Here is a 22,236-nt window from a genome sequence, read left to right on the forward strand (position 1 = left end):
CGGGCACGTCTGTCTTTCTGCTTCGCTTTTTCCACTACGCCAGCGTATGGCCTAGCATATAGCTCGTGCTCAATAAGTATTTGCTAGAAGAATGAATTAGCGAGAGAAGAAACGACCGAACGAAAGAATCCATGAATACATCCATTCATTGACCTTTCGGTACGCCCGGCGGCGAATCTCCGTAAAGGCGGGGCCGGCCAGGAGTTGGGGCCGGACCGGGACGAGGCGGGTTGGGCGGGGAGACGACTTCCCGCTTAGGGGCGCGACGGGGGCGGGGCGCGACGGAGCCCCGCCCACTGGGGCGGGGTTTGCGGCGCGCGGGAAGCGGCGCGCGCTGGCGGCGGGCTTGGCGGCGCTGCAGGCTGACCGAGCTCCGGCAGGTACCGTTCTAGGACGCCGGCCCCGCGTCCCCGCGGGCCTCCGGGGCCGAGTGGGCCGGGCCGGGGGCGAGAGGCGCTTGCTGTGGGGCGGGCAGCTCGCGGGGCCTGGCACGGAGCCGGGCGGCGAGCGCGGGCACCCGGTCCGGACCCTGCGCGGCCTCCTCCCCGCCTGGCCCGGTCTCGGCCTCCCGGGCTGACCACCTTGTCCCTGGGAAGGGGTCCCCTCCCTCCTCGCAGCCTGGCCTCCTTACCCGGGCGGCCCCGCCCCTGGCTCTCGGGGCGCGCCCCCACCTCCACAAAGCGGGGTGGGTTACACAGCCCGGCCTGGGCCCCTGTGTTGCCTCTGTCGGGGTGTTTCATTTTGCTTTCCCGGCTGTAGCAGGAGAACCATAACCTTTTAGAAGCTATGGCTCAGCAAAGCATTGTATTGTATGTGGAACCTGGTAAATGTTCCATCAGATACCGACATTAACATCCTTTCCCAAAATAACATGCATTTGAAATGATTAGCCCAGTTCCGGGCTGATACTAAGCGCTCAATAAATGTTTGGTGCTGCAATATGGTTATTCAATTCATTGCCAACGCTTTCCAGCTTTACCCTGTCTTTGGAAAAAGAACGCTGCCTGAAGAATTTTTTGCCCCTTTGAGACCCCGGAAGATGAAAGTCATCACTTGTGAGATAGCGTGGCACAACAAGGAGCCGGTGTACAGCCTGGACTTCCAGTATGGGACGGCTGGGCGGATCCACAGACTGGCCTCGGCAGGCGTGGACACCACTGTGAGGGTAAATGGGGGCAGAGATGGAAAAACACAGGGAGGCCCCACCTGATGCTGCGTTCTTCATTCTTTTATTTAAAACTAATGTTGAGAAACTCAAACTACCTAGTCATCTAGTTCGGAATGATAGATTCTCAGACCCTGGAGTGAACCCTGAGAGCAAGAGAGCCGCTTTCTTGGATTGATGTAGGAGTCCTGGGTGGTACAACTGAAAGTTTGGAGGTTTGAGTTCATACAGAGGCACCTCAGAAGAAAGGCCTGCACATCTGCTTCTGAAAAATCAGCTACTGAAAACCCTATGAAGCACAGTTCTACTCTGACACACATGGGGTCACCACAACTAGATGGCAGCTGGTGACTGGTGGGTGATTGATGTAATGGGATGCCTCTTATTTTAGAATCCTGAGCCCAGTTCCTACTGGGGAACAGTGTGTGTTAGGAAGGGGTAGGGTGAAGGGCACCAGGCAGTGGGATTTTTGGTTTATGTTTTAGATAGGAGACGCTCCTTCATTTTGTATTAAAAAAAACCAAAAACCTAGATTTTCCTTTGCAAAAATAGGCTGTTTTAGCATGTACAATATAGTAGTATATATTTTTTATATGCTCAGTGTATGTTTCTTCTATAATGAATGTTTTGGTATGAACAGATCTGGAAAGTAGAAAAAGGACCAGATGGAAAAGCCATTGTGGAATTTTTGTCCAATCTTGCTCGTCATACCAAAGCTGTCAACGTTGTGCGTTTTTCTCCATCTGGGGAAATTTTAGCATCAGGAGGAGATGGTGAGTATTGTTCTTCTAAAATTCTCTAGAAACCAAATTCCTCTATGTTTTCATGTCCAGTAGTGAGATTAGAGCTGGATATGCCTTTTAATTTTAGAGGCCACTGGACCCTTTTAATCTATCATTTAGATACCAAAAACCAAACCAAAGCCATTGCCATTGAGTTGATTCTGACTCAGATAGTTGAGTAAAATAATATTCTGGGGAGTATTTCAGAGTGAGGGGTGGAGGACAGCAAACTCAAGCTGAGAAGACCTGTTTGAAATGGCACCTTTTCCCCTTGCTCCCACTGGGCTGGGCTGGGGACGGGTAGGAAAGGTGCTTGCTGTTTTGTCAGTCCCAAGGCAACTGTTCCGGCCTTGTTTGATTGTCAGTTTAGTGTCTGCAGTGATCACAGTCTGTTCCGTGTCTCTGTGTAATTAATTAATTAAATAGTTGGCTTAGGGACTATCTTCTAAATGGCTCTGTAATTTTGTTTGCTTGGTGGTAGTGGATTGGTTCATATTTTCTGCTTGTGCTTAAATGGGATAAAACTATCCCAAAAAAGTAAGTCTCTATACTGTGCTTTAAGAACTCGACGGCACTGGGGTTTTTGTTTTTTTAGGAACTCTGGTGGTGCAGTGGTTAAAGTGGAAGTTTGGCGGTTTGAAACCACCAGCAGCTCCATGGGAGAAAGATGTGGCAGTCTGCTTCTGTAGAGATTTACAGCCTTGGAAACATTATGGGGTCGCTATGAGTCGGATTCGACTTGACGGCCGTGGGTTTGGTCTTTGGGGTATATACCATGCTTTAACACCAAAATAGGCTAGAAGCTGGTACAAAATACAGCAGAAATCTCAGTTTTTTTTAGATGGAGGAAAAGAGACCTGGTTGAGGTCCGTGCCATGATGTCCATAAAAAAAAAAAAAAAAAAAAACCAAACCTGTTGCTATTGAGTCGATTCCGACTCATAGCGACCCTATAGGACAGAGTAGAACTGCCTCATAGGGTTTCCAAGGACCGCCTGGGGTATTTGAACTGCCAGCATTTTGGTTAGCAGCTATAGCTCTTAACCGCTACGCCACCAGGTTTTCCATGATGTCCATAGTGTGTGTGAAATGCTGGGCTTCAAACCTGTTCATTCCAGTTCCAAACTCTGCTGAGAATTTGCATTTCCACCCCCAGATATACTGACTTAGAATCCACATTTTAGTAAGATCCCCAGGTGATTCTTATGTATAATAAATTTTGAGAACCACTACAGAGTACACTGGAAACTTGTTAGAAATGCAGATTCTTAGCAGGGGTTTGAACTGGAACTAACCAGTTGGAAGTCCTGGTGAAAAGGGAAGGTGGGGAATGGGGAGTGCCCCCTGGGTAAGGCCAGCCAGCATGCTGTCTCCTGTGGGGTTGCCCAGGGTAGCACTCATTTTGCAAAGTCCCTTGGCCTCGAAGGCCCGGAAACCTGCTTTTAGTCAGTAAGCACGTGGAGAACTTTTCTACCTATGAGGGCCAATCTCATTTTAACCAAGCTCACCAGACTAATGTATGCAACCACAATTCCAAATTAAAATGAGTGACATACGTCCATGTAACTTGCTCATCGCTCTCCTCCTGTGGCCATTCCTAAACGGGAAGACGGGAAGCCAAATCAGAAGGTTATATGGTGAGCATGGAGTCAGAATAGGGGGAGTCAGAGGATTCAGACAACTGATGGCAGTGCCACTGTTGGTGCAGTGGTAGAGCTTGGCTCCTAACCGCAGGTTGGCAGTTTCAATCCACTAGCTGCTCCTTGGAAATCCAATGGGGCCGTTCTACTCTGTCCTATAGGGTTGCTATGAGTCGGATTCGACTCAAGGATAATGGGTTTTGGTTTAGGCTAAGGTTTATTATGCATCTATAATGATGTTAACAGGTAACACTTAAAACACTTACATGGAGCTTACCTTGTACCAGGCATCATGTTTTAAGTTATTTATGTATATTACTTTATTTAATCCTCACAGCAGCCCTGTCAGGCAGGTATACCATTATTATCCCAACTTTACAGGTGAGCAGACTGAGGTATTACGACATTAAGTGACTTGCTAAAGGTTACACAGCTAGGAATGATTTGCCAACCCTTGCCTCAGTGTTTTTTTTTCCCCCTGTTCAGCCATCTATATGTTATACCTTCAGATTAATTAATATAGTCAGGCATCTTGCACTGGTATTTTGCTGACCTGGGGACCTTTCTGTTTAAGATGACTTTGTATAACTCTGATTTGGTATGAGTTTGATTTTGTAGCTATAGTTTCAAAGGGTGGAGTCCGTGCGTGGCATAAGTAGTTAAGCACTTGACTACTAATTGACTACTAGCTGAAAGGTTGGTGGTTTGAACCCCGCCAGAGACACCTCGGAAATCAGGCCTGGCAATCTGCTCTGGAAAGGTCACAGCCTTGAAAGCCTTATGGAGCAGTTCTACTCTGCACACGTGGGGTCGCCATGAGTTGGAATTGACTCGATGGTAACTAACAACAGTCCCGAAGGCAAACCTATTTCTCCTGCCTGGATTCTTAGAAGTAAATCATGGTGGCCATAGCGTCTACTAAACAACATAAATGTAGCCTCCAAGTCCAGAAATGAAAGCTTTTGATAAAGTTTGGCTGAGGTCTATTTGAATCATTCCCCAGATGCTGTCATCCTGCTGTGGAAGGTGAATGATAACAAGGAGCCTGAACAGATTGCTTTCCAGGATGAGGAGGAGGCTCAGCTGAATAAGGAGAATTGGACTGTTGTAAAAACCCTGAGGTGATGTGATGAGAGACCATGGGACTGACTGATTTATTGCTAAGATCTGAATCCATTAAACAGAATATGCATGTGGATGTTTGTCCCTAATTTAAAGCTTTTACTTAGCAAAACAGTCACCAGAGAAGAGCTTTAAAGGATAAAAACATGATTAAAACTGATTTTCTTTATCTCTGACAGAAAATTTTCCTTAGTACAACTGAACCAGTTTTAAAGATACAAATATCCTTGAAATTGCTAATTTAGTTCCAGTGGAAATTTCTAAAATCCCGTGCTAATGCATAGCTCTAGAGTTTGTCTTTGAATTTTCGATAGCTTTTCCCTCCTTACGACAATAATTGCTTTTCCCCCTTTAATTTGGATTCTAGGGGTCACTTGGAAGATGTATATGATATTTGCTGGGCAACTGATGGAAATTTAATGGCTTCTGCCTCTGTGGATAACACAGCTATCATATGGGATGTCAGTAAAGGTAACTTTTTTTTTTTAATTACTGGGGGAAGGAATAGTCTAAGTGTCTAAAACCTTAACCTTCTTAACTTTGAAGGCAAGAAGAAAAACTTAGTTAACTAAAATAAGTGATTGGCTCAAGGGGGAAGGGATTAGCCCCATTTACCATGGACCCAGCTCATCTTTCAGGGCCCAAATCACAGTATCGGAGGCTTAGCAGTGGTGCTGTGAGCTGCTGACGCTGAAGCAAGACCAGTCGCACACCCGGTTGCAGACATTAGCGGGACAGACCTGGTCCCTCCCTTCATGAAGCTTACAAACTCAGGAAGATTAATGTGTACTTGGTGGGGTGGATCAGATCAGATTTCTCTTTTAGGAGATAAGGGAAGGCCTGTTAGGGCAAAGGACATTTTTTTCTGTTTCTAAAGAACCTTTTTTTTTTTTTTTTTTCTGGCCAGTGCACCTCTTGTACAGCCAATTGTCTGTCAGTGGAGGCTTGCATGTTGCTGTGATGCTGAACAGGTTTCAGCAGAGCTTCCAGACTAAGAGGGACTAGGAAGAAAGGCCTGGCAATCTACTTCCAAAAATCAGCCAAGGAAAACCCTGTGGGTCACAATGATCTGATCCACAGTCGGTTATGGGGATGGCACAGGACTGGGCAGTGTTTCGTTCCATCGTGCAGGAGGTCACCATGAGTGGGGGGGGGTCAACATTCTCTCATTGGGGAGACACAAACATGAGAAATGATAAAATAGTGTAAGAAATAGGAGTGAAATCCAAAAGCTAGTATGTGGCTAATGCCTTTTCCCCCCGCAACCTTCACTAAAACATGATTTTTCTCCCAAACTTCTTCCTCTGCTGTTCTCTAATGTGCAGGCTGCTAATTCCGCCACAACCCCAGCGCCCTGGAAAGGAGTCAGGAACCAGAGATGGCATTCTGCTCGGCCTCAGCACTGTGTCAGTCCATCTTTCATCCACTCTAAAAATCTTTGTTCTTTCTAGTTTTGTGCCATCTGGCCAAACCATCTTCTGTCCTGCTTTGTGTCTGTTATTCTCTTCCTAATCAGTCTCCAACCTTCTGTCAAGGTGGAGGTCCGGTGCCACTGTTTTCCTTTACCCCAAATCTGGCTGTCATCCTGGATAATTTTAGTGCATCCAGCACCCTTCTTAAGCCAGCAGTGGTGACCTTGAACATTGCCAGTATGCTTGGCATTATTGCAGATGCTGGAAGCAAACCACAAACAAAACGGCTACATTCCAGTGGTGGTGTCAGACAGATGTATAAACGGATATGTCAGGTAGTGATAACGTGCTATGAAGGGGTTAGAGGGTGACAGGGTGATCAAAGAAAGTTGCTCTGAGCCTGTGGCATTTGGACAGAGGCCTGAAGTTGGGGAGCAAGCTGCATGAATGATTTAGGGGACAAGTGTTCCAGCCCGGGGGAGCAGCAAGCACTTAGGTAGGACCTGTGGCGGGAGCTGCCTGCCAAGTCCTAGGAACAGGACAGGGGTGGAGTAAACGAGAAGAGGATTGCCGGGAACTGAGGTTGGAAAGGTGGTGAGGGTCAGAGTGCTGAGGGCCTCGTAGACCATGGAAAGACTTTTAGATTTTGTTCTAAGTGTCACAGGATGCCACAGAAGGGAGCAGGAAAGTAGCCTGTTTATGTTTTAAAAAAATATCTCTTCTGGTTGCCACACGGATGATAGGCCACAGGGGACGTAAGAGAACGCAAGGAAGCCTGTTATAGGAATTAAAGTAATTCAGGAGAGGAGTGATAATGGCATGGGCTAGGGTGGTAGTGATGAACAGAGGGGGTGAGGAAGGTTGGGATATATTTCGAGAAAGAGCTGACAAGATTTGTTGCTTTCTGGCCTAAGCAACCAGGTGAATATTGGTACCATTTTCTTAGATTAATAACACCAGGAAGAGGAGTGGTTTGGCAGGGAGTATGGAAATTGAGACCACATCCTACACCTCTGTCACTTTAACTGCAGTAACAATGTCGTCTTGAACCAAATGTTCTGCTCTTTCCCCAAAACCTCATCTTCTGGTTCTTTTAGCACCTTTACTCGCTCTTCCTGCCCTATTTCCTCCTGGAGCCCTGAGTCCTGCTTCCTGGTCTGCCAGCCCCTTCTGGCCTCTATTATTTTCCCTATTCAGCTTGCTCCCCAAGGTTGACCATACACCAGCATAGTCAATCCCTCGGGCCCCTTTTTTTTCCATCTTGCCCACAAAGGCAAAACCCAACCCCGGATTGGTGTTATAATACACCTTTTAATTGGGCTGCTACAAACCCAGCCTCACCAGTCTCAGGGGGTCCTTTTACTTGTCAGGGTCAGAGCCCCCTCCTACTCGCCCCACTTGCTATTTTAAAATCTAGAGGTCTGAGCCCTCTTCTCAGCCCCCGGCCACCTTAATCTCAGCTGACTCCCTGGAAAGAGCTTAAAGAAAGAGTAATGATGTAAAATGTGGCAGAGAGGGCATGGAAGTGAGCCTATATTTTAAATCAGGAGGTCACTGACAACTTTAGTATTAGCAGTTTGAGTGAGCAGCAGGGGTTGGAAGCCAGATTGCAGAGCGTTGAGTGAATCCCATAACCCTCTGCCATTGAGTTGTTTCCAACTCAGAGTGACCCTATGGGGGAGGGTAGAACTGCCCTATAGGGTTTCCAAGGAGGAGCTGGTGGATTCAAACTGCTGACCTTTTTGGTTAACAGGCTGAGCTCTTAACCACTGCGCCACCAGGGCTTCACTGAGTGAATGGAAGGTGAGAACGTGAGGAAAGTAAGTGAGAGAGCGTAGACCATTCTTCAGAGAAGAGGTTGTTTTGTTTGTTTGTAAAGAAAGGCTAAGGCTTGGTAACTTCCTGTCTGTGTAGCCAGGTGGTTTCTGTGTGCTCTCGCTTTATCTTCTGAATATTTTCCCAGAAGCCCCTTTCCATCCCCATTAACTCTGCCCTGGTTCAGGCCCTCATCTCTTACCTGGTCTACTACATCACCTCCTAACTAACCAGTTGTCAACAAGTCGATTTGATTCCAACTCATGGTGACCCAGTATGTGTCAGAGTAGAACTGTGCTCCATAGAGTTTTCAATGGCTGATTTTTTGAAAGTAGGTGGCCAGGTCTTTCTTCTAAGGTACCCCTGGGTAGACTCAAATCTCCAGCCTTCAGGTTAGCAGCTGAGTTTGCACCTCCTACCTAGTAACCCTTTTTGTGGTCTTTTCTAAACCCCAGTTTCATCTTGTAAAATGCAGATCGCTTCACATTCCTTGAATATCCAGAGGCTTTTTCTTTTTTTTACACAAGGGTCTGTGTAACATGTGTCCTTTCTTCCTTATCTTGTCATTCTTGGCCTTACACCTTATTCATTCCAAACCTGTTGCCGTCGAGTTGATTCTGACTTATATTGACCCTATAGAACAGAGTAGAGCTGCCCATAGAGTTTCCAAGGAGTGGCTGGTGGATTCGAACTGCCGACCTTTTGGTTAGCAGCTAGACACTTAACCACTGTGCACCAGGGCACCGCTTACTTATTAAATCAAACCACACCTGTTGTTCTTGAGTTGATTCCAACTCACAGTGACCCTATAGGACAGAGTAGAACTGCCCCATAGGGTTTCAAGGCTGTAAATCTTTACAGAAGCAGACTGCCACATCTTTCTTGCATGGAGTGGCTGGTGGGTTTGAAACACTGACCTTCTGGTTAGCAGCTGAGTGCTTTAACCACTGTGCCACCAGGGCTCCTGTGGCATGGTATAAGAAGAATAATATATAAGTCATAGTTTTTACCACTGGCGCTTGAATTGGTTTTGGTAATGCTGTTGTGTGCTTTTTTTGTAGGACAAAAGATTTCCATTTTTAATGAACATAAAAGTTATGTACAAGGAGTAACCTGGGATCCTTTGGGCCAATATATCGCTACCCTGAGCTGTGACAGGTACATTAGTTCGGCAAGTTGTCTTCTTCATCTGTGTTTGCTTGAGATTTTCTGCATTGGTGTATTTATCATGAATAAACCAAAATAAATCATAGTCTAGCTGTTTTCGTTCTTGTTTTGATGTAAAGCATTTTGTTTCACTGTTAGTCTTACAATGTAATAAGAAGTTGGAAACTAATTAGGGCACAGTGCTTATATGAATGCAGAAAGAGCTTTCTAACATCTATCAGGCTTTAAGGTACATTTGAAATTCATGGGAGACTTAAAAAAATGCCTTTTTAAATATGACTTAGACAAAAAGAAGTAGTCAGTGGTAGAATTGGACTATTTGTTTCATTTTTTGATTAGTTTATTGATACAATATTTTTTCTTTTTTTATTGTGCTTTAAGTGAAAATTTATAATTCAGGTCAGTTTCTCATACAAAAACTTATACACACGTTGTTATGTGACCCTAGTTGCTCTCCCTGTAATGTGACAGCACACCCCTTCTTTCTACGCTGTATTTCCCGTGTCCATTCAACCAGCTCCTGCCCTCCTCTGCCTTCTCATCTTGCCTCTGGACAGGAGCTGCCAACATAGTCTCATGTGTCTCCTTGAGCTAAGAAGCACACTCCTCGGCAGCATCATTTTATGTCTTACAGTCCAGTCTAATCTTTGTCTGAAGCGTTGGCTTCAGAAATGGTTTTAGTTTTGGGCTAACAGAGAGTCCAGGGGCTATGTCCTCTTGTGTCCCTCCAGTCTCAGTCAGACCATTAAATCTGGTCTTTTTACTAGAATTTGAGTTCTGCATCCCACTTTTCTCCTTCTCCATCAGGGATTCTATGCTGTGTTCCCTATCAGGGCAATCATTGGTGGTAGCCGGGCACCATCTAGTTCTTCTGCTCTCAGGCTGATGGAGTCTCCAGTTTATGTGGCCCTTTCTTTCTCTTGGGCTCATATTTTCCTTGTGTCTTTGGTGTTCTTCATTCTCCTTTGCTCCAGGTGGGTTGAGACCAATTGATGCACCTTAAATGGCTGCTTGCTAGCTTTTAAGACCCAGACGCCACTCACCAAAGTGGGATGCAGAATGTTTTCTTAATATACTTTGTTATGCCAATTGACCTAGATGTCCCCTGAAACCATGGTCCCCAGTGATATAGTAATTTTAATGACTTTGTTTAAATTAATATAAAAAGTAAAAACATTTGTTATTCCTGAAAGGAGGTCTTATTGCATGTTTACTGGTATAATTACATTTATTTGTGTTCTTGGAAAAGGAGTTAAAAAAAAATCAGGGGTCACAGGCATATTACTTAAGAGTTGAAATGCTCCTTTTGAATACTTATCAAGCTGCTTTTAATTATAACAGATTGATCTTAAGATGGCAATAAAAGCAACATAGAAGAATGAATGTTTATTTTTCATAGAAACTCCTGTTATAGTCCAAATGCTGTTTATTTTCTGATGTATGTGTTTTATTCAAGCAGTCAGGAGTGAAATAATCTGATTGCCTAGTGGGAATAATGTGAATTATCAACAAACAAATTTGCTTTTTGGTGTTTTCTTTACTGTTGCAAATCCCTGGAAATGAGATGGTTCAACACAAAATACATTTCTTTATAGTCATACAAATTACCACTGGGCCATATATCCAGGATCTGAAAAATAAGACCAGGCCTAAAGAACATTTTACTTGAGAAGTTGAAACATGAAATAAAAAAATGAAATTATTACATATTTCCTTTAGATTGTTAAATTTGCTTTGTCATAATTAGTTAAGAGTAAAAGTCATTGGTAGACAGATTTGCAGGCTGAAGCTTGTTTAAGTGGCCTTCGGTTTAGATGGTTTCTATGAAACATAACTCATTTCCTAGAAGAGGTAAATCAGACTTTGTTCTTTATTTAGGGTGCTGCGGGTGTACAGCACACAGAAGAAACGTGTGGCCTTTAATGTTTCAAAGATGCTCTCTGGAATAGGGGCTGAAGGAGAGGTATAAAATACTTTGGCTTTGCATTTTGGTAGTACTTTAATTGGGATTTAATTGGGGCCCTGATGGCGCAGGGGTTAAGACTTTGGTCCTCACCAAAGGGTCACCAGTTTGAATCCACCAGCTGCTATTTGGAAACCCTAGGGAGCAGTTCTGCTTTGTCCTATAGGGTCGCTATGAGTTGGAATTGACTCTATGGCTCTGGGTTAATTGGGACTTAAGAAGTCCTAAGCTCCTCCTGTATCCTTGCAATTAGATCACTGGCCTCAAGCATAGGACACCTGAATTACAATAAGGATTCAACTCAGCCGATAAAGGCTCAGTTAGTGTGATGGGCTGGTCCATAGGAAATGGGGAATTTTGGAGACTGCGTTGACCTAATGATAGAGAATAGTGGTTTTCAACCTTGTTGAAATGCGGTGTGAAAGCATTAACAAAATATCGATCTGATTCATTTGCTTCAGGGTGGGTAGGGTTATTTATTTAGATCTTCTCACATGATTCTAAGGCATAGCGAGGTCTGAGAACTGCTGATCTAGGAAGATCGCAGCCTTAGGTAACAGGAAGACAGGTGGGTAGAAACAACAAACATACATACCTAGATACATACATACGCACACATAGAGCTTTATTTAACAACATGGGTGATAGGTTTTCATGAATGATTATTCTTGCAGTCTTGTATGAGTATTTGATTTGTAATATGTTTTAGTTTCTAGATGATAAATGACAATATGTAAAGAAAAACTATAGGAATTGGTATACCTTTCTTGTGAATGTATAGATTTGGGATAATACTGAAACTTTGTATGCCACAGGCGAGAAGTTACCGGATGTTTCACGATGACAGCATGAAATCCTTCTTTCGTAGACTTAGTTTTACTCCTGATGGCTCTTTGCTCCTCACACCAGGTACGTTTAGCAGAGATTTTTCTTTTTTTTCCCTATTGAGGTGAAATTCACATAATGTACAGTTAACCATTTTAAAGTCTACAATTAAGTTGTATTTAGTATATTCACAATTTGTGCAATTACCATATTATATCTAGTTTCAAAACTTTTTCATCACCCTATGAAAACTTGCCATACAACCACACCTAACAACAACAACCCATTAAGTGATTACTCCCCATCCCTTCCTCCCCCACACCCTGGTAACCTCTAATCTGCTGTCCATGAGTTTGTCTGTTATGAATATATCATATAAAAGAAATCGTACACTATTTGTCCTTTTGTGTCTGGCTTCTTTCACTTAGCATGATACTTTCAAGGTTCATCCAACCTGTAGCATGTATCAGCACTTCATTCCTTTTTATGACTGAATAGTATTCTGTCGTATGTATATACCACTATTTATCTATTTATCCATCAATGATTTTGTTTCCAGTTTTTGGCTATTATGAGTAATGCTGCTATGAACATTTGTGGACACGTTTCTGTGTAGAAACGAAGCTTTGAATTTGAGGGCTTGATGGCAACATTGGTGATGTCAGAGCTTCCAGTTTTGTGATGCTTCGTTTCAGTTCAGTGAATTCTGACTAGCACAGTCATTCCCAAACTTGTCTGCACACTGGAAACAGTGGGGAAGCTTCAGAAACTCCTGATACCAGGGTCCTCCCCCCAGAGATTGTGATTTGCTTGGTCTGGGTTGGACCTGGGTTCCTAGGTGACTCTAATGTGCGTTAGGATTGGGAGTCGCGGGATTAGAGTGATAGACATTTTCTGTCTGACAAGTTCAACTTTTTTAAAAGTTAACTGTTTTAATCTTTGGATGAGTGCTTTTTTACTAGACATGTATATGGAGATATTGTAGTTCTAAAGCCAGAGATAAAGTGTCTGTTATCATATTTTAGTCTTTTCAATAACGACTCAACCCTCTGTGTCAGGATATAGACACAGGAACAAGCTTGGTTGGACTAACTTGTGGGAATGGCAGTGGTTAAAATGTCACACAAAATCAGCAAGATTAGCAAGGACAAGACAGATTTATTGTCTCTGAGAAGGCAAGACGTTAAGCGCACCTTAGACCGTTTTATTGCCAGAGTGTTCTCAGAGAAGAAAAACTGCATATCTCCATGGCTCGAGTACCCTCTTGTATATGAAGAAGATGACATAACTCAGAGTTGGGCCAGACTGGAGGGCACAGGTCAGATTTCTACTAGGAGTTCTAGCCAGGTGGATGGGCCCAGGAAAGGTATAAATCATACAGTATGCATTTGTATGGACTAGTTTTTAAAGGAAACATAAGGGAATGTGGGGGGTGATCCTTGGGCCTATGGGGTCTTGGGATCAAGATTAAGTAGTTACTTAAGTATAATAAAAGTTATTTATTAAACACAACAACAAGTCCTCTACTAAATGACAGCTCTTAAAAAGATTTTTGGTTAAAGTCAGGGAGCAGATGAATGTCTGCTATCACCGTTATTATCCGGGATTGTCTTTAGGGTTTTAGTAAACACTGGGAAATGAGACAATGAAATTAAAAAGATTGCAAAAGAGAAAACTTTTTGCCTGTGGTAGGACTGCATTTCTAGAAAACCCAAGAGATTTAAAAAATACTATCAGAATAAAAAAAAAAAAAGAATGTGGTAAGGTAGTTGGATATTGTGAAATATGTAAAAATCTTTATCTTTTTTCCATATTTAGCAATAAATACTTGGAGCCCTGGTGGAGCAGTGGTTAAGAGCTCACCTGCTAACCAAAAGGTCAGCAATTCAAATCCATCAGCTGCTCCTTGGAAACCCTATGGGGCAGTTCTACTCTGTCCTATAGAGTCGCTATGAGTCAGAACTGACTCAACGGCAACTGGTATGGGTAACAATAAGTGCTTAGAAATGGAAAGAAGAAAATACTATATTTACAATAGTGCAAAACCCATAAAATTCATGAAAGTAAATTTAATAAGAGTGGTACAGGGCCTTTATGAAAACTAGAAAGTCTTACTGGAAATTATAAAACAAGTTCTGAACAAATGGAAAGCTTTATCATGTTCTAAAAATTTACATAACAGTTTATTTCCCCTTAGGATCCCACTAGAGTTTTTTTTTTTTTTAAATTGGATGAAGTCTCAGCTTTATTTAGAAGAATAAATGCTGAAGAATAGCCAGAAAAGCATGAAAAATAAGAATGATACTTAAGAGGGCCATTGCCTCACCAGATGTTAGAAGATGCTTTAATGCTACTGTTACCAAGTCAATATGGTATTGATATAAGAACAAACAACTAGATGAGTGGACCTGAACAGGGAAGTCAGAAATAGATCCTGGAGTATAAGTATAGATCCTGGAGTTTAATGTATAACCTAGTGGTACTTCAGTGGGAAGAATGGATTATTGAATGAGTGTGTTGGTGTGGCCAGCAGCCTGGAAGAAAATTAAATTAGACCCCTAACATATCATATATAAAAACAAATTCCAGGTGGACTTAATACTTACGTAAAAGAGAAAAATATAAAACTCTTCAAGAAAATCTAGAAGGACAGTGTAGAAATGAGGAAGACCCAACTAAGACTGGAAACCCAGAAGCTCTTAGAGAAGTGGTAGACCTATTTGACTGTATGTAAATGTACAGTGTTAGTATGGCGAAAGATATGGTAAGCCAACTTAGTTATCAAATGATGAAACTGGAAAATAATATTTGTGCTACAGGAAACAGAGACAATATATATAATATGCAATGTGTTCTTCAAAATTGACAAGAAGAACACAAAAGAAAAAAAGAGACAAAGAAAGAAAAACCAAGGAGAAAAAACAAGTACAAGTAAGAATGCAGTTCATAGAAGAGCAAATATATGTGATTAGCACATATAGGAAGAGGTTCTGAAACTTGCTAATAGTCAGGAAAATGCAAATCAAAGTGACAGAACAACTAGATAGCTCTTCAGACTGGAAAAAAAAAAATCCACCCAGTGCTGATGGGCATGAGAATATGACCTTTGCTGGTGGAAATGTGAATTGGCATAGCCTTTTGGAAAACAGTCTGGTAACAGTTAAATACATATACCCTTCAATCCATCTGTTTTATGTCTGAGGCTAAGTTCCTTAAGAAATGAAAGCATTGTTTATAGGAGGATATTTTCAAAGATGTTTATTGTAAGCATTATTCCTAGTGGTAAAAAAAAAAAAAACCTAAAACAAAGTGATACTCATTAAAAGAGGATAGGTGAATGAATTAGGGTATTTTCATACCAGTGAATATTGTGCAACTACTAAAAAAGAGTGTGTTAGTGCTATGCAAGTTAACTTTTATGAAGAATATTTGAGAAAAACAAAATAAGAAGTGCAAATAGTACCCTATTTTGAAAAGCAATTGGATTAAAAAAAAAAAAAGACCCATCAGATATAAGTAGTGTAATGATTATATGAGCACGGAGGATGGAAGGATGGGATGAGATGGGGAGAAGGGAGCTATGCAGAAAAGTAATAGTTAAAAAGTTAATAAAAAGTGTCTTGATACTGTCTCTACTCCCCTTCCCAGTATATATGAAATGGTGACACGTAAAATTACATATGTGTGCATACGTACAAAGAAATATTAAAACAGGGAGATGTTTTGAAGAGCAGCTGTGTCTGAGCGTCATTCTCAAGACAGGGTCTGCCCTGGCTTTAAGTACATCCTGGTATGACTGTAGAAGAGCTCTTAAAAGTGGGCTGTTCCTGGAGCAAAGTCAGGTTCTGCAGGGGCTGGGGATTTCAGTAGAGGGCTAGGTCTTCTGGCAGCCTCACGGCTCGATCAGACAGATGGCAAAAGGCCTGCATCTCAGACTTTGGATGAAACCGAGTTTGGAAACCAGGAATAGAGGGTCAGAGGCCCAGGTGGAGCCTGGGTAGCTGGATCTAGGCAAAGGGTTGAGTACTGGCCACAGGGTTTTACCAGCAGGAATTGACTGGATCCTAAGACTAATGTCTTCCGTATCAAGGACTCCCTGTTTTAGGTTCTTCCTGCCCAGGGCTGGAACTGGAACTTCAGGGAGGGAGGGCTGTTCTGCTCTTATATGGAGGTGACAGATAGGTAGAACTGGAGTCAGGGGGTGAGACCAAACAGTGACAGAGAATTTATATTTGTCCTCAGTCTTGAAAACATTGTCTAGAGAATATGTCTTTGGGGAGAAATGTTTTACAAACCAAAATCGAATGCTCTTGATTTTTTGTTGGTAAATAGTTAATAATACACTGACTTTCTTTCCTCTCGCTCCCTTTCCCTGTTTCCCCAGCTGGATGCGTGGAATCTGGTGAAAATGTAACAAATACAACTTATGTTTTCTCCAGGAGAAATCTTAAAAGGTATGCAACTAGGGAAAGATTTGAGATGTTTATGCTTTTTGCTTTTGCCGAGTAATAATGCCTTTTTGTACAACTGCTTTTTCTTCTAGGCCTGTTGCTCATCTTCCGTGTCCCGGAAAAGCAACACTTGCTGTTCGCTGCTGTCCGGTCTACTTTGAATTGAGGCCGGTAGTGGAAACAGGTACCATTGGAGCACCGTGGTTTGGTAATATTTTCTCTCTGGGGCAGGTCACTAGAGTTGCGGGGGGTGGTCATTTGGTTTCTATCTTGTGCGGAAAGGTGAATACCTAGGTTTGGTTTAGTTTAAACCAAAAACCAAACCAAACCCAGAGCCGTCAAGTCGATTCCAACTCATAGCGACCCTATAAGACAGAGTAGAACTGCCCCATTGAGTTTCCAAGGAGCGCCTGGTAGAGTGTCCGAGGAGCGCCTGGCGGATTCGAACTGCCGACCCTTATGGCTAGCAGCCGTAGCTCTTAACCACTATACCACCAGGGTTTCCGTTGGTTTAGTTTAGTCACTCTCAAAAGCTGGAAAAAATACTGTTGATATCGGAATATGTATCAATTTTTTTTTGCATTGTACAAATACACTTTCCCTGCCTAAAGCAACTTTAAAGGAATGTAAGTACTAGTTTTGTTATTCTACTAAAGCAGGTCGAATGTCATTTATTATGAATTTTCAGTGCAATAAAATTTATGTATGAGCAGGTTTGTTTTTAACTTGTTTTTCCTCTGGTTGCTTTTAAGATTTTCTCTTTATCAGTGACTTTAAGCAATCTGATTATGATGTGCCTTGGTGTAGTTTTTTTCATGTTTCATGTGCTTGGAGTTTGTTGAACTTCTTAGGTCTATGGGTTGATAGTTCTCATCAAATTCGGAAATTTTCAAAAATCTTCTTTGTCATTTCTGCTCATACTTCTTCAGCGATTCCAATTACACATGTATTAGGTCAGTTGAATTATCCTACAGCTCACTGATCTTCTGTGTACTTTTTAAAGTCTTTTTTCTCATTGTTTTGCTTTGGATACTTTGTATAGCTGTGCTTTCAGTTCACTAATCTTTTCTTTTCTGTCATCTGCCCTTAGTCCCATCCAGTATGTTTTTATCTCCAGCATTGTGGTTTTCATACAGAAGTTTGATTTGGGTCTTTCATATTCCATGTCTGGTAATTTTTGATTGGGTGCCAGACATTGTGAAGTATATCTTACTGGATGCTGGATACATTTTTATTCTTAAAAATATTCTTGAACTTTATTATGGGGTGCAGTTAAGTTACTTGGAAACATTTTTGATTTTGCGGATCTCGCTTTTGTTAGGTAGAGTAACAACAGCATTTAGTGTAGGGCTAACTTTCCCCAGTACTGAGGCAAAACCCTTTGAGTACTGTAACCAGTGCCATGTGAAATATGACGTTTTCTACCCTTGTTGGTGGGGACACACACTATTCCTGGCCCTGTGTGACCTTCCAGGACTGTTCTGCTTCTTTCTAGTAGTTCTTTCCCATCCTCGAGAATTTTCCTCACCTGCTTCCACTGATCAGGACTCACCTGAAGAGTCAAGAGGGACTCAGCAGTTCTCTGGATCTCTCTGCAGCTCTCTGTTACTCTGTCCTGTGAACCCTAGCTGCCTTGGCCTTCCTGCACACCCAGCTTTTCTTCCTAACTCAGGGAGCCCATTGGGCTCTGCCTGGTTTCCCTCTGCCTTGATTGGCCTGGACACTCCTGGCAGTAAGCTGAGGCACATGTAGGATTTACCTCATTTGTGTCCTATTTCTCAGGGACTGTCCTTTGTGATGGCCTGTGACTTAAAAACTGTTGTTTTATACATTTTGCCTGGTATTTTAGTTGTTTTGGATGGGAGGGTAAATCCAGTCCCTGTTACTTTACGGCTGAAAGCTGACGCTGTTTTTAACTTTTTAATCCTATATGTGAATGAACATAATTAACAGAGCATTGAAACATTTGATAAAATGTTTCAAAGTAACCCTTATTATTTCCTTTTTGGGAAGTGACCCCTCAGGTCACCTGTGTCTGTTTTACTTTTTCTTCAGTCCTCAGGTGCCTGTGATTCCTGACACCCTGTCCTCTCTGGTTCCTGCATGGCGCTCTGTTATTGTATATTTATGCATAAATAAATAATGAAATATGTATCAAAAAACTGAATTCTTTTATAAAGCATCAGACAGATTAGCTTTTGGTAAAATTTTGTCACGTCCCTGGGGAGAAGGCTTTCTGGAGGGAATTTGTTTCCTTTGGGAACTTTGTTTTTATTTGTTTTACTTTTCTTTCCTTTGTCCCCATGTTTTCCCTCATGCAGACAAATCATCACAAGAGCCAGGTCAGGAACTGATCAACCTGCCCTACCGCTTGGTGTTTGCTGTGGCTTCAGAAGACTCTGTGCTTTTATATGACACCCAGCAGTCTTTCCCATTTGGTTACGTGTCTAACATACATTATCATACCCTGAGTGATATTTCATGGTGAGTTGCTGGTGACGCCACCCTTCTGTCATTGGGGGATTGCGTATTGCTATCATACTGAACAGATTTCCATCAGAGCCTCCAGACTAAGACAGACTAGGAAGAAAGGCTTGGTGATCTATTTAGAAAAATCAGCTGGTGAAAACCCTGTGGATCACAGTGTGTGGGGTTGCCATGAGTTGGGACTGACTTGACAGCGGCAACAATGATGACAAGCTGGTGATAGAGGCCATCTAATGCAGAAGATATAGTGTGTGTTGCCCTGGAATAGACCCTTGGTTAGAGAGTGTTTCATCGCTAAAGATGGCTTTTTTCGTCCTTGTTTACCTTTTTTTTTTTTTTTTTAAGGAATCAACATTAAAAGGAAAGCCATTTATAGTTTGCCACAATATTTGCTTTCTGTTTTAACAGCAGTGCGTTTTGATGCTATTTAGGTTTCCCTATGGGATTCATCTAATTTCAGTAAACTGAGGGACAGCCCTGTGGCTGCCTGGTGCATTGGGGAATCAGCAGAACCCCAGAGCTGCCCCTTTGGGAGAAAGGCTGCACCTGCGAGGCCTTGTGCCGAGACAGGCGGAGGTGCTGGAGCATCAGAACTGTCCTGCGGAAGCCACTCTGCCTTTCTGCCATCAGCCCTGAGCCCCCTCTTGGTCCCCTGATTCAGTGTCCTTGGCCGACTTGTGCCCAGCATGAGCACTGGTCGAGGCCTGGCAACCCCCAGTCTATGGCTTGTTCTTCTTCCTAACTCTGTTTTTCTTCTTTTAATTTTCTTTTGACCTTGAAGCACAGGTCACCTCTCCTTTGTTCAGGTGAGCTATGGTGCCAGTGAAGGTGTGCTGCAGTGATTTAGAAAACTGAGATGGGGCTGGGAAAGGAATGACTGTGGCTAAGGAGATGACACAAATTAGTTGTGGTTTCTCCTTTGCCTTCAGACGAAGTTGTGATCTTGCCTGAGCTTCCGTGTGTGGACACACTGTGGCGTGTGGTCCTCGGCAAGGTTTCTGACTTCTCTCTCCTGTTTTGGGGAACAAGGTCCAGCGATGGGGCCTTCCTGGCCATTTCTTCCACGGACGGTTATTGCTCATTTGTGACGTTTGAGAAAGATGAACTTGGAATACCTTTGAAAGAGAAGCCCGTTTTGAGCGTGAGAACTCCTGACACCCTGAAGAAAACTAAGAGTCAGGTACACCAAGGGTCTTCACCAGGACCCAGATCAGTGGAGGGAACCCCCACCAGCAGAGCCCAGGACCCCAGCAGTCCCAGCACCATCCCCCCTCAGAGCAAACCGTCCCCAGCCCTGCCAGCAGTCAAGGACACACCCTCAACGACTCCTGGCATCAAAGGCACCTTGCCAGGGTCTGCAGAGGAGAAGAAGACCCCACAGCCCACCGGTCCCGGCATGAAAGCCCACCCACCCCGCAGGGTCACTCTGAACACCCTACAGGCCTGGAGCAAGACACCGCCTCGGTAAGAGCTGCGGACACAACAAGAAATTGTCATTACAGTGTGAGACACTGAGTAAAAACTGAAAAGCCCAGCCTGTTGGAGGGGATTCTGTACAGCACATACTGCGTGCTGTGGCTAGAGAGAGTCCTGATCACAAGGTCTGAGAGTGTCACGTTCTTGCCTAGAGACCTCTGCTGGTTCCTTGTTTCCTGGTATAGGGTAAAGTGCAGATTCCTGTGGGTGGAGGCACATGGCCTGTGGGCTGGCCGCAGCCTGTGGGTGGACCCCGGCCTCTCATTCCCTGCTCCCTGTGTGCCTCAGTCTCCAGCTTGGAGCACATGCTGCCCTCTGAGGCCCCTGTGCCTTTACCTTTCTCTGGAGGGTGTCTTCTCCCCTTGGTGACACTAGCATCCTCCTGAGAGACCTGGTGGAATGTCCCTCCTCTATTTCTGGCCTTGGGGGCTGCTCAACACTTCTGCCTGTCACAGCGTGTCATGTCGATTGCAAGGGGTGGTTTGTGCTTCCTTTCCCCTGGTAGAGCAGGAGTCCCTCAAGCACAGGACGAGAGCCCTAGTTCTTTCCTCTGCTCTACTCCCCAGGATGGTCACAGGCACTTTACCACATGTAGGAAACCAAAGCAGCATCTTCTTAAGACTGTAGCTGCCGTTTCCCACAGACTGGCTCATGGTAAACAGTTTCTTCTGGCCTGATGATCAGATCCTGTCGTGGTGATGCCACAGCTGGTTCCTTGTCTGTTCTCGTCGGTCTGGCTGACATCCGTGCCTGAGCTCACAGCTCTCGCTGCAGCCGGAGAACCATGAGCTCGTCGCTGCCTCTCTGTCGGCAAGCAGCAGTTAGACTTGGCTTTTCTGCCTTTGCCCCTCTGACATCCATTTATCCCCCTAACTCTGTAGTTCCTTCTCCATGGACCCCTCTACCTCCTAACCTTCCTGATCTACTGATTTCGGAGCTTTGCAGGCCAGGGCTGGGGTGGGTGCAGACAGCGACCTTGACGAGGGAAGAGGTGAGGGTGACGGGTGACAGTTGAGCTCCCTACACTTCTCCTGTTCTCAGATGTGTTCATTTCGCTTCACTGGCAAATTCATTATACAGACCAGGTGTGCGGCTTGTGTTTAATCTCCAGGCTCTTTCCGCAGCCCGCTGGTGCATTTTTATTTTTCCGTTGGTGTTTAGGTGGAGGAAGGGAGTGGGAAGATGTTCTTTTTGTTATCTTCGATAGAAAACATTTTTTCTCTCTCAGTTTCTTCTAAAGTATTTCTCATAGTTGAAAATGAAGAGTCTGGATTTTGTAAAAGAATTATCAATGTTTTGGAGCTTTCCAGATGTAGAAACCATGACTGGTATCATGTATATATCATCTGGCGGGCGCTCAGCGCACTGTTGGTAATAACAAAACACAGGTTTGGAAACTTTTGAATGGCTAGTTTAGGTTTAAGTTGACCATGATACATGCGATAGTTTAACTCACTATATAAATATAATCCTTAGTTACTAAATGGCTGCTAACCAAGAGGTCAGCAGTTCGAATCCGCCAGGCACTCCTTGGAAACTCTATGGGACAGTTCTACTCTGTCCTATAGGGTCGCCGTAAGTCGGAATCGACTCGACGGCAGTGGGTTTGGTTTTTTTTTTTTGTTACTAGAAAATTTTTTTTTTTTTTTTAGATAAGTAGGGACATCAACATTTTATGTTTGACGCCTTCCATGATGGTCAACTGAAATGTTTCGGTTCTTCCTTTGGTAGTTTTGGGATTCAGTATCATACATAAACAGTTCTGACTTTTCTTCTTTTCTTCTTCTTCTTAATCAAGGAGGATAAACTTAACACCCTTAAAGACAGATACTCCATCAAATATCATACCAACCAGTGGAACGTTCGCCCCTTCCACAGAAGAAATTCAGTCAGGTAAGTGATAGTTTTACTTGTTAGAATATCTTCTCTTTT

The 22,236-nt window shown here is 43.4% G+C and overlaps 1 protein-coding gene across 3 annotated transcripts in view; it reads left to right on the top strand.

The window, feature by feature from the left end:
- Positions 1 to 345: 345 nt before the first annotated feature.
- CHAF1B (chromatin assembly factor 1 subunit B) overlaps positions 346 to 22,236 on the top strand; it is a 28,385-nt gene continuing 6,494 nt past the window's right edge. Inside the window, exons 1-13 of one of the 3 annotated variants that reach the window (XM_023559087.2) lie at positions 346 to 380; positions 974 to 1,165; positions 1,806 to 1,938; positions 4,590 to 4,707; positions 5,076 to 5,179; positions 8,997 to 9,093; positions 10,981 to 11,065; positions 11,881 to 11,974; positions 16,275 to 16,344; positions 16,434 to 16,549; positions 18,663 to 18,825; positions 19,858 to 20,292; positions 22,103 to 22,197. In XM_023559087.2, the coding sequence (XP_023414855.1) occupies positions 1,040 to 1,165; positions 1,806 to 1,938; positions 4,590 to 4,707; positions 5,076 to 5,179; positions 8,997 to 9,093; positions 10,981 to 11,065; positions 11,881 to 11,974; positions 16,275 to 16,344; positions 16,434 to 16,549; positions 18,663 to 18,825; positions 19,858 to 20,292; positions 22,103 to 22,197 (1,636 nt within the window). In that variant the 5' untranslated portion in view covers positions 346 to 380; positions 974 to 1,039. Of the gene's footprint in view, positions 381 to 650; positions 1,166 to 1,805; positions 1,939 to 4,589; positions 4,708 to 5,075; positions 5,180 to 8,996; positions 9,094 to 10,980; positions 11,066 to 11,880; positions 11,975 to 16,274; positions 16,345 to 16,433; positions 16,550 to 18,662; positions 18,826 to 19,857; positions 20,293 to 22,102; positions 22,198 to 22,236 lie in introns of those variants that run through there. The other 2 variants (XM_010598635.3, XM_010598636.3) reach the window with 2 other exon arrangements.

Source organism: Loxodonta africana, chromosome 2 (assembly GCF_030014295.1).
Source record: "Loxodonta africana isolate mLoxAfr1 chromosome 2, mLoxAfr1.hap2, whole genome shotgun sequence".
In the NCBI taxonomy this organism is placed as follows: Eukaryota; Metazoa; Chordata; class Mammalia; order Proboscidea; family Elephantidae; genus Loxodonta; species Loxodonta africana.